At 36.7% G+C, this 12,910-nt stretch overlaps 1 protein-coding gene across 1 annotated transcript in view; it reads left to right on the top strand.

Moving 5' to 3' along the window:
• Nucleotides 1-12,910, top strand: part of SEMA3E (semaphorin 3E) — a 239,004-nt gene that overhangs the window by 144,874 nt on the left and 81,220 nt on the right. The window contains exons 3-4 of the mRNA XM_060632356.3: nucleotides 5,614-5,673; nucleotides 8,354-8,473. Of these exons, the coding sequence (XP_060488339.3) occupies nucleotides 5,614-5,673; nucleotides 8,354-8,473 (180 nt within the window). The remainder of the gene's footprint in view (nucleotides 1-5,613; nucleotides 5,674-8,353; nucleotides 8,474-12,910) is intronic.

Here is a 12,910-nt window from a genome sequence, read left to right as displayed (position 1 = left end):
TTTGTTTTTGCTTTTCTAAATCTCTGAGTGTCATAACGTCTTGTAACAGTAAGCTGTTAAATCCTTAATCATAGCATAATTACGAGACTCAATAGGGAGTCCAGAAAAAATAGCCTTGTAATTTAATTTTTACTTTATTTTTTTCTCCTTTGAGATATGCAAGAATAGTAAATAGTCCATTAATGTGTATTGGAACAATTAAATTGTATTATAGGAGTATTGTGATGAAATGATGTATATTTAACCTTTTGCTTTTTATGCCTCTTTTTGGAACAGAAAAGTTGGAAATAGCATTACACCCTGTAGTTTAACTGCCTTTAAAAAATGTTTTGTGCAGGAAAACAGATTAATTGTATGGGTTTTTGTTGATGCTAAACTCTGGAGCAGAACCAAAGGCCATCCAGACTTCTACAGTAAATGAAGACAGTCATTTCCCTTACTATCCTGATAGGATATTTGTACATGATGGCTTTAAAATAACTCCATTTTCAGTGAGGTCTTGATCTGTCATCTTTTGTCACATGAATGAACGTTCGAGTGCCGTCCTAAGCCTATTAAATTTAAAAAAAAAAAAAAAACAAAAAACAAAAGAACAACAAACTTGAGTAAATCTATAATTACATTGTTCCTTTGCAGAGTTCTCCGTATTTCACTTTATTTTAGGAAGTGTTCATAATTCAGTCTTCTGCATCTCTCCCTTCCATCCTCTCAGAGTGATTTCCTTCAGAAATCCTACAAGTCTTTCAAAGCCTAGATTTTTGTTAACATCCTACAGAATTTCTTCCTGATTAAAGTGAAAATTGTCTCATTCCTTTGCCACTGGTTACAGCAGTTTTATGTTATTCAAGCTTATCTCTCAAATTTTACTGTAAACTAACTCTTTTAGTGAATGGATTTTACATAGAATGTGATAAAGGTATACTGATTGATACAAGTCCATCAGTAGACCTTGAATAAGCAGTGACTGCATTGAAGGCATTGTGCCTAGTTGGGATTGTGCATTGGTAAGAATACTGAAATAAGATAATGCCTTGTTCTCTATAACTTACAGTTTAATATAGGAGCTAAAGTTACGTACATGAATCAGTTATAATCTTAGGTAGGGAAAGTAAGAAGAACACTATAGAGGATCAAAGGAGGGAGAGATACCATATAAGAAGATATCAGGAAAGGTTTCATTCTTAGAGCAATTGACATTATTACATTTGTTGCTAAAAACAGTACATATTCTGACCATCCTTAGACAAGCCATTTATTGTATTCACTATCACAAAATACAGTATCTTTTGTTGGTGTCAAAACTGTAAAGGGTCTGAGATTTTACCTTACTTGTGAGACAAGTTAACCTGTCACTGTTTCCTAGATGCTGCCAGAAGTTATGAGATGCATGGGTCAGAGACAAAGAACTCTGTTAGCCACAGCATAGCATACAGCATGGCCGTCATGTTTCCAGTAATTTTCTTTGTCCCCATGAAGTCCCACAGCGGGTAATGCATAGCATCCCGGGTAGATGCTACACACAGGGAGTATGTGTTATGCCCGATGAACCTCAAGCTTAGGAAATATGAACTCTCTTAAGGTGTCTGTTAGCAAGTGTATTCAGCCTTTGTCCAGAGGGAGACATTATCTTTATTATCTTGGTCAGGAAGACTAGAAAACTAGTCTTTCATTTGCCGTGGAGGGAGGTTGTATCCCAATCTTTAAGCCTGTTTGAGCAGATAATGTAGAACAAAAGGTGTCAAAAGATGAGTAGAAATTTTGTAGGAAATTGCTTCCTAAACAGTGTATTTAAGTAGTCCTAGAAATAAATAATCATTATGAAGCAGTCATTTAGGGGAATATAGGATATAATACATTGAGGTTGTTTTACTGTTCTGGATACTATTTCAACACTGAAAAGCTGAATTTGGTATATTTTTCTAAAGAATTGGTTATCTCATACTTTGAAATTGTGTAAATACAGTGCAAATAAGTCATCATTTTACATAATGAAAAAGCGATAAGGGATGCTAATATTTTAAGAATCACCCTGCTTCTCCTAAGTGTGTTAAGAATATAAAGCATTATAAATGTATTTTCTGATTTATTGAAGCTGATAACTGAATTAGTCATGAAAATATTTCCAATGATAGATGATCCTAAAATAAATTTGTATTTATACTTGTGTGTATATAATATACAGTATATATAATATATGCTATGTATACATTCCACATATTTGTGTATATATATATATATATATATATATATATGCACATGTTCTAGAATATCCTTTTGAATAGTTTACACATCTACAGTGAAGTCTTAATTCCAATACTAAATTGAATCTCAAGTGAAAATGGGTCTTAGAAATCATCTGAAAAAAATCTCACCCCAGGTGCAAAAATGTTTTCCAAAATAATGGATCACTAAAATTTTTATTCAACTTCACTTCTAGGAGGTTTACCCTGTAATGGTATTAGTGACTCTGTTGAAGCTGATGCAAGCGTGCATCTGAACCTGACACTGATGTGTTTATGTGATGTCTTCCTGATTCATGTGTGGTTCACTGCGGGATCCACCGCTTCCATCATACACATCGATTCTAGGATTTTATGTGTTGTGCCTTTGGCTTTTTAGTTGGTTTTCTTTCACACTCCTACTTTTTTCCTTTGTCATTTTGCTGTGTTGCAAAACAAATATACATACATGATTTTTTTTAAAGTTTATATACTGCATTAGGAAAGCAAAAGAACACCTGATGTTGAGTACTGTTAGTTTTTTTTTTTTTTTTCAACGTTTTTTTTTTATTTATTTTTGGGACAGAGAGAGACAGAGCATGAACGGGGGAGGGGCAGAGAGAGAGGGAGACACAGAATCGGAAACAGGCTCCAGGCTCCGAGCCATCAGCCCAGAGCCTGACGCGGGGCTCGAACTCACGGACCGCGAGATCGTGACCTGGCTGAAGTCGGACGCTTAACCGACTGCGCCACCCAGGCGCCCCTGTTGAGTACTGTTAGTAAGAAACCGGGTCGGACCTGTTACACTAATAAGAATATCAAAGTAAGATGTTACACCTGTAATTCAAGCCATAGAATGCTTGTTTCTATGATAATACATGTAGCTATGTAAAAAGCATCAGAATAAAATGCCATTGACCCTACTTTTATAAATTCCCTATATTATTCATGTATCAGATTGGATTTGGCTACATAGTATGTGATAAGCCTCTTCTACATGCCTAACCTATTACTTTTATGGGACACAGCTTTAAAAAAAAATTAAATCTTCACCATATTTGGGATCCAAATATATATATATATGTATATATATACATATATATATATATATATAAAATAAGTTTTATAATCAGTTACATGTAATCAGTTATATACACACACGCACATATATGTATATAGAAAATCAGTTTTCAAAAACTCAAATGACTGCAGGGGTCAATTAGGTAAAAGAAAAATCTGAAGCAAATCAGAAAGTTTTGATTTTTATGCAAAAGTTCTCATTTGTAAACGTTGGCAACTAATTAAAAAATAATTAAACAGTGTGCTCACTAAATAAAAAAATACCTCCAATCAGCAACATCGAATACTGAGTTTGATAACCAGAGTTTTTTCTTAGGCTAGCAGAGCACAGAATGGAATGGTGGTAGGTGGAGGGAGGGGAGAAATCAGGGAGAGATAATAGGGACCTTACAGGGACAAATTGCCATAGATAGGAAAAGAGTCTGGCTGACTGGCCCAGGCCTAAACTATACTCTAATGACAGGAAACATTGACCCTGAGTTGTAGAAAGATATCCCTGAACCCTTCCTCTGGGGACTCATGAGCACCCTGAGGAGGAAAAAGTTATGTGTAGAAATATTAATACCTTAAGAGCCCCAGGCTACTCTACTGGAAAGTTTCCATTCCTTCACCAGAATGTTAACTTGGGAACAGAAAGTGATTGCCTAAAACAGAAGAGAACCAAAGAAATACTGATGTAGCCTAGCTCAAAGTGCCATGGAAGTAGAAAAAGTAGAACTTGTTAGCAGTCCTGTACCCCAGTACTTGTGGATCTAAGGAGAAAACCTTTGAAGGCAATCAAGAAAAAATTAGAGTATTCTCATGAGAGCCAGCATCTCCCAAAACAGAATTTACTATCACTTGGTCAGCAGAAACCATGAAGATGACACATTAGCATGAGATGATGCTCCCCAGAATTCTGAGAGACACAAGAAAAGGGCTCAGTTGAGCTTTTTCAGTCTGGGAGGGGGTGGGTGATTGATCAAGCAGATGTGGGGATAAACTTACCACTTGTTACACTTATATGGATCACATTTGAGTTCCAAACTATAGATCTAATGTGTTGTGGAGCTAGACAGAGAAACACACATTTTTTTGTTTTTAAAAGGAGGTCTCTCGGGCACCTGGGTGGTTCAGTCAGTTGAGCCTCTGACTTTGGCTCAGGTCAGGATCTCGCAGTCTGTATGTTTGAGCCCATCATCAGGCCTCAGTGCTGACAGCTCAGAGCCTGGAGCCTGCTTTGGATTCTGTGTCTCCTTCCTCTTTGTCTCTCCTTGACTTGCGCCCAGTGTGTGTGTGTGTGTGTGTGTCTCTCTCTCTCTCTCTCTCTCTCTCTCTCTCAAAGCCTGGAGCCTGCTTTGGATTCTGTGTCTCCTTCCTCTTTGTCTCTCCTTGACTTGCGCCCAGTGTCTGTCTGCCTGTCTGTCTCTCTCTCTCTCTCTCTCTCTCTCTCTCAAAAGGTAAATAAACATAAAAAAAAAATTTTGTTTTAAAAAAGGATGTCCTGAAGTAATACCATATCTTTGATAAAGTTGTAGTAAGGATTAAATTAAATACTGAATTTGAGGTGTTTAGTACAAAAATTAGAAAGCTGGTAATGCAGGTGTCAGTGAGGATACGGGGATATTGCTGGTGGAATATGAACATGTTGCCATTCTAGAGAACAGTGTGGCACTACATTAGCAGATTAAATTTGTGTTTGCCTAAGACCCAGTATTTCTACTTCTGAGTCATGTATACCAGTCCTGCTCCATTGGTACCATATGATAGCGATGATGCACTTTTATAGATCTCAGAGGGACATGTACAAAGATGTGCCATGTTTGTTGTGCTAGAGGTTTGGAGGCAGTCTGGGTGTCCATCCAGGATGTAGGAGTCATGCATCCTTTCATCCCATCACTTAGCAAACACTACCAAGTCCCCATACGCCAAGCTCTGGGCTTAGTGGTAAAAATGCAAAGGGAACTCACGGTGGTGCCTGACCAGGAGGAGCAGACAGTCAGGTTCAGGGGAGAGACTGGACTGCAGAATTCAGGGCAGGTTAAGTACAGAGCAGGGCTGCTTGAATTGTGAGTGGCTTCTGAAAGGCTGAGACTTGAAGGAGCCTTAAGAAAGACTTTTTTTTTTTAACTAAGTTTTAGCCTGTAATAAAAGCTCAAATGGAAGTGCCTTCATTATACGAATAATGATGTAAAGAAGATAAAGTCTTAATTTATCTTCTGAGGAAATAGAAAAAAATGAACACATATTGGAATTCCAGAAAAAATGAAATGGTTTTTCAGTGTGGTTTATTTTTGTATGCATTTGCATAATAGTGCATTGTCTTTTATTTCAGATACACTGGCCTAGCACAGCACTAAAAATAGAAGAATGCATAATGAAAGGAAAAGACGCAGTAAGTATTACTCATTATAAATTAAACACATCATCAATTATATCCCTGGTCAGTCACAAGGGACTGACTCCCTAACCTTTTATTTGCTCCCAAAAGGCATATATGCAGTTGATTCAGGAAGAAAAAAATATATGTACATGTACCCATATATACATATACATTTAGACATAGTTATTTACAAGTTAATTTCAATGAAGGGTTAGAGTAAAGCGAGTAAAGCGGGTCTTGGTTTTTGTTTTATTATATTTTTATCCACTCAGATTTATGAATTTCTTATACTAATGCTTATTTCCTACATATTTGTGGAAAAAATAATTTCGGGTCAATTTTTAATTCAAGGGAAAGCGAAGCACATTCTTTGTGAGATTTCATTTTGCTTTGATGAGTCATTAGAACCTACTAAAGAAACAAAAGGAGAGAAAATGAAAAGAAAGGAGAAGGCAAAGGCAGTATGCATGCTTTACCTCTTCCACCATGTGCTTAGGGTCTCTCTTACTGGAAGAATTAACATTCCATCTCTCCATAACTTCCCTGCAGCGTGTGAGCTTGTGCAGGAGCAGTGGCCCCGACCCAGTTCTGAGCACACTAAAACATGTACGAAGGGACTTCCCTGTGCCTGGAGTAGCTGCTGATGACACAGTACACGTGTTTGGAAGAAGGCATGCACATCTCCTTTTGAAAGTTAACTTATCCTTTTTTTTTTTTTTTTTCCTCTTTTTATAGTGAGAGAAAAAAAAACAAAAACATGTAAAAGGCTAACACACGTTATACCAACTCCTGAGTCTCTGTAGCAACTGGGTCACAGCCAAGGAGTGAGTCAAGACATTCTTGCTGCCTTAGTTCGTAGCATGATGCAGACTAATTGAACACACTCTTAGGCTATGTCATTGTCAGCCCAGCAGAGCCAAATGTTGTTTGTTTCATTTAAGTTGTGACAGCGTTTGATGACATGAAAAGCAGGTGCTTCTAGTGATAGAATAGAATATTTTCTCCATGTTTGAATGATTAGATTTTTCCAGTGATATGGGTCACTCTCATAATAAAATGCTATGAGTTGGAAATTGAAGAAAATATATCTACATGCTGTGGATAATCAGGGTAGTAGTACATTCCTCATTCTTACCAAGGGAATGCCATAATATGAATCATTTATGGTAAGATGGTTCTGGTGACTTTTTCATTCGATACTGTTATATGAGAGACTTTATAAGGACAAACTGTCCTTATAAAACGTTACATTTCCTGACTATTGCATGTATTGATATTAGAGTAATATTTAGCATTAAAATAGTATTTTGTAACTTATTTTAAATGAAATAACAGTATCCAGGGTGCCTGGGTGGCTCAGTTGGTTGAGTGTCCAACTTCGGCTCAGGTCATGATCTCATGGTTCTTGGGTTCGAGCCCCGCGTAGGGCTCTGTGCTGCCAGCTCAGAGCCTGGAGACTGCTTCCGATTCTGTGGCGTGCGCGCGCTCTCTCTCTCTCTCTCTCTCTCTCTCTCTCTGTCCCTCCCCTGCTCGCGTGCTCTCTCTCTCTCAAACACAAATAAACATTAAAAACATTTTTGAATTAAATAGCAGTACCTAATTTACCAAGAAGGTGTTTGCTGTAATTAACTTAGACAAGTTGGTTTGAGTAGTTTTAGACTTCTTTTCATTCAGCCTATTGGTCATAAAACTCACCTAGTGATTTATGTAGTAAAATTTCATAAGTATATACAATATATTTGGTACTGCGTTTGATTAAGCAGGGAATAAAAGGTGTGTAAAATAAATACTCTGTCCTCAAAAAACTTAGATTTGGATCCAAGTATAGGCAAACTAGAGCTTCTTGGCCAAATATATTTGTAAATAAAGTTTTAAAGTTTTTTATTTTTGTAAGTTTTTTTGCAAATAAAAGTTTCTATTTTTGTAAATAACGTTTCATTGGAAGCCAGTTGCACACAATCATTTTTGTATTATCTCTGGATGCTTTCATGCCTTATCTACAGAGGTAAGTAGTTGGAACAGAGACCAGTAGTTGGAACAGAAACCATTCAACTAAATATATTTATTCCCTGGTCCATTATAAAAAATTTTTTGCTGATTCCTGGACAGCAGTCTTAAAGTAATAGGTATAAAATAAGTATTTCTCTTGGTTAGCTTTCTATATATTTCTTTGAAAGTTCTCTATGAAAGTGCTGTATGTGAATGTATGAATATGAATATATGACTTATTTTCCCTAACCATTAAAAAACTCAGTAATGCCTTAAAGTCTGTATATGTTTCCTTGAGAGTAATGAAGCTTTCTCTAATTGTTGGTTTTCTGACTTTGTACTTACTCACTGTTTACATGTACTTTAAAAAAATAACAGCATTGGGAATAACTTAATTACCTAGTGGAACATAGTGCCATGCAAATCTTTATATTGAATACATTTCTAGAATACCTGAAAAGTGACAGAATCCCATTATAAGTGTAATTCACACAGCGTGGCTAACTACAGTGTGCTTTGGTCACCTCAGTCTGTTCTTCCACTGTTCCTTGCCCTCTGTCATCTGTCCCACATGCCCCCACTAGCCATGGGAGACTTAAACATGAGATTTGTACTTTAGGAAATACAAAAATTAAAAAGGGCTAAACTTTTTTTTTTTTATATTAACCAGTATCTTCCTTTTTTTTTTTTTCCTCTGCTATAGAGTGAATGTGCAAATTACGTTCGAGTTTTGCATCACTATAATAGGACACATCTTCTGACCTGTGGTACTGGAGCTTTTGACCCACTTTGTGCCTTCATCAGGGTTGGATACCATTTGGAGGTAAGATAAGTTCACTCATATCAATAAAAGTCATGCTTAAAAGAACTTTATTTTAAAAGAAAAGTAGTGGGTGGGGTGCCTGGGTGGCTTAGTCAGCGGAGCACCCGAGTGGGTTTGGCTCAGGTCATGATCTAATGGTTCCTGAGAAAGCCCTGCGTCAGGCTCCACGCTGAGAGCATAGAACCCTGCTTGGGATTGTCTCTCTCTCTCTCTCTCTCTCTCTCTCTCTCTCTGCCTCTTCCCTGCTCATGTTCTCAAAAATAAATGATTGAATGAATGAATGAAAAATAAAAGAAAAAAAAATTTTGTGGTATTTTCTTTGGTGAAAGAGAAAAGCATTTGTGATGTACTGGTAAAATTTTCTTAAGTCAGAGAAAGGATCTCTCTGGACCTTTAAAATCCTCATCAGCTATAAAATCAGTGAATCAATAAATTCTTTATGTATTCATTCCCTGAACAAATTCATTTACTTAATTATGCACTTAAAAATATTATTTCATATGAAACTGTGTTCTCTGTTGTGTTCTTATGTAAATTTTATTAATGTAAACTGCCAAACTAGAATGCAACCATGAATATATGTAAAAATAAATTTATATAAACAAAGTTACTACATATAGTATTTTATAAAGGGCATGCAAAGACGTTGATTTTGTAATTACTCTCATTTTTAGGCAGGTGAAGTGAGGGAGGTAGAGTTGGGAGCGGTAAGGGAGATTACAAACTGAAGCTAAGTATTAAAGAGTGAAAGCTGTATGCCCCAGACCCACTACTAGGTGAAAGAAAACAAATCTTAGATGAGTTCTGTCACGCATATAATACTGACCAACAAGTTGGCTTGAAGATCAGTCATATAACCTGTTTTGACAAGTCAGATGAACTCTCAACTCTCACTTATTTTATAAGGCACATTTTCAAGCACCTTACGTCACACTTTCACTCTGAAATATATTAAACGCTATTCTGACGTCAGAATCTGCTCCCTTTTTTTAGGTCAGAAGGCAGATCCTACATGAAGACAGGATGCAGATAAAACGTACATGTAGATAGTCTATAGTCTCTTGATTCTCATACTGTATTTATGAAAGGGCTGCAGTGACCCTAAAATATTTTCAGTCACCACATATAAAGAATAACATTCATTTCACTAGTGAAAAATTATTTCTGATATTCCTTATACTAGTGAACACTCAGGTGCATGTATAATTAGCAATATCTGAAGTGCTTACTTTAGCTGCCTTTTGAGAGAGCCTCTGATTTGAGATACTTCAGCTGTTAAGTGTCCTTATAGGCGGGATTTTTGATTAGTCTATTTTAAATGGTAACCACCTCTCCTTGTAGATTAAAGCTAAGTAGCATACACAAACACATCAAGTGTATTCACTGAATTATTTTAAAGAGAAAAGACAGCTGATCTATTGGAAGAACTTTAAACGGAGATGTATAAGGCAAATCTGCCCTGTGCAGAGTCAGAATATTTACATGTATACAAAGTATACAGACAGAGGCACCTGGGTGGCTCAATGGTAAGCGCTGACTTTCAGAGTAGAGCTTGCTTTGGATCTTGTATCTCCGCCTCTCTCTCTGCCCCTCCCCTGCTCATTCTCTCTCTCTCTCTCTCTCTCTCTCTCTCTCTCTCTCTCTCTCTCTTATCTCCCTCTCTCTCTGCCCCTCCCCTGCTCATTCTCTCTCGCTGTCTCGCTGTCTCTCTGTCTCTGTGTCTCTCTCCCTCCCTCAAAAATAAATAAACATTAAAAAAAGTATACTGACAGTCATGTATGCATATATATAAAGCCAGAATATATACATTTTGTGGTGCAGATCTATTGGCAACAGATCCTCTCAGTTTTCATTAACTGAAAATGCCTTGATTTCATTTTTATTTATGAAGGAAATTTTCCCTGGTTATAGAATTTTGGGTTCACAGGGTTGGTTTGTTTTGTTTTGTTTTGTTTGTTTTTTTAGCATTTCAAAATGCTTCAAATGTCTTCTGATCTTTTTCTGATGTAAATTCCGGTTTCATTCATACTGATACTACTCTGTTTGCAGTTGCTTTGTATTTGAGGATTTTCTCTTCCTGTTTGGTTTTCACCAGTTTCTCCATAGTGTGCCTATTTGTGTGTGGTGGTGGTGGTAGATTGGTATTTATGTTTCTTGAAATACTGACATTTTTTAACACAAAAGCTTATGTTTTGCATCTAATTTCACACATTTTTGGCCCTTATAATTCCAAATAATATTACTGCTTTATGCCCTCCTCTTCTTCAGGGTTTCGTGGGGGGCGGGGGAGCATTGTGCCACAAATGACTGGGATTCTACTCATTTTTATTGTTTTTGTTTTCTCTGCTTTGCAAATTGGATACATTCTCTTGATTTATTTTCAAGTTTACTAATCCTTTCTCCTGACATCTCCAGTGGGCTGTTAAGCTAACCCCGTTAATGGTCAATACAGATAGTGTACTTTGCAGTTCTAAAACTTTCATTTTGTTTATATTTCATTTCTTTAATGAGCATTTCCCCATATTTTTATTCATCATGACTATCTTTTTCTTTAAGCTCTTGAACATATTTTTAACAGCTGTTTTAAAATCCCTCTGTGCTAATTTTAACATCTGGGTCAACTTAAGGTAAGTTTGCATTGATTGATTTTTTTCTCTTACCTGTAGATCATATTTTCTTGTTTCTCTGCATGTCTAGTAATTTTTATTGTGTACCAGACATTATACATCATATGTTTTCAAGATTGTGGGTTTGATTATCTTTTAAAGAGAGTTGATTTTTATTCTAGTAGGCAGCCTACTTGTATGGACTCAAACTCACAAATCTCTTGTGATGGATGGCAGCCAAAACTCTCTTTCAACTTTCCGGATGGTGCTTTTTATGCTCTGCTTGCACGTGCAGTCAGGTGTCCGCCAAGAATTTGGGAAAGAATGTAGACATGGATTTCAGGGCGCCTCCTCCCTCAGTTTTTGGATATCTCCTCTTGCATTTCAGCTGACCTGGTACTTTCAATTTCTTTTTTTTTTTTTTTTTTTTTTTTTTTACTCTCCAGGCTATTAAGTCTGGAGCTTTCTGCTTGAGTTCTAGCCATTCCTCACCACATAGATTAGGGGATTTCCTTGAGTGAAAAACTTTCTTGTCTTTGCTCTTAACTATCTCCGTTTTCTTAAGATCATTTAAAAAAAAAAATGACTAGTTTGTCATTATTATCTGTGTGAGAGTCCAGACTAGCGGATTGTCATTAGCAGAGATGGATCTCTATTACAAGTCACCTACATAGACATGGTATTGAACATTTTTTCTTGTGTAATTTTCTAAGTAACAATATGATTGAAAACACATTTTGAAAAATTCTGTACATTGCATAAAAGGAGCTTGTGGGATATGATAATAAGAATAGTGAGAGATTGATTCCCCAAACTCCATTTGGAGGCTTGATAACATTTTATATGAGAGAATGAGAAATTACAAATTATTATAGGCAAGGAAGATACTTTATTTTTTTTTTAATGTTTATTTATTTTTGAGAGAGAGAGAGACAGAGTGCGAGTGGAGGAGGTGCAGAGAGAGAGGGAGACACAGAATTCAAGGCAGGCTCCCGGCTCTGAGCTGTCAGCACAGAGCCCGAAGCAGGGCTCGAACTCACAGAGTAATGGACTGTGAGATCATGGCCTGAGCCAAAGTCGGCTGCCCAACTGACTGAGCCACCCAGGCACTCCGGAAAATACTTTGTTTAAAAAACACAGAGGCCCACACATAGGAGATAGGTTTGCAGACATTAGTAGAATAGGTTGTGGAATGTCAGGAGATAACACTGGGAGCAAATTGGCACAGGATTTTAATGCCAGGCAGTGGCATTTTGTTGTTACTTCTAAAGACAGCATAGAGAACATAAAGGAATTGAGCACACTGAATGACATGACATTAGTAATATTTAGAATTGATTCAAGCAGAGAGAGATGAAAGACAGAAATTAAAGAAGGCTATTACAAGAGTCTGTAAGATCATGAAGATATTTAACAGTATGGTCACAATAGCAAAGGAAAGGAAGTGTGGAACCAATGTGAGAAGCTGTTTAGTGGTCGAGAGGTTATATAACAACATTTTATTGGATGTTGCTGATTAAAGGGAATTAAAAAACCATTCCAAATTTATTTCTTGATGATTCAGAAGAAAAACAAGAGGGAGCTAAGAAAGCAGAGTAGGTTTTGTGAAAACATTTAAAAATGCTCAGTATTTCTCAGTTGTAACTTTTTCATTTCTGTGTATAGATATTTGAAACATTGATCTGTGTACTAGGAGAGGGTGTTACCAGAATAAGTTGAATTATTGAAGCCTAGGTAGTTAATTGTTCCATAATGTGTCTCCTCTCTCTTTCTCCTTCTCTTCCTCCCTCCCTCCATCCACCCCTCCATCTTACGCCTTCTCTCCCTCTCA

Source organism: Panthera onca, chromosome A2 (genome assembly GCF_046562875.1).
Source record: "Panthera onca isolate mPanOnc1 chromosome A2, mPanOnc1 haplotype 2, whole genome shotgun sequence".
Lineage (NCBI taxonomy): Eukaryota > Metazoa > Chordata > Mammalia > Carnivora > Felidae > Panthera > Panthera onca.
This window is presented reverse-complemented; position numbering and strand designations above follow the sequence as displayed.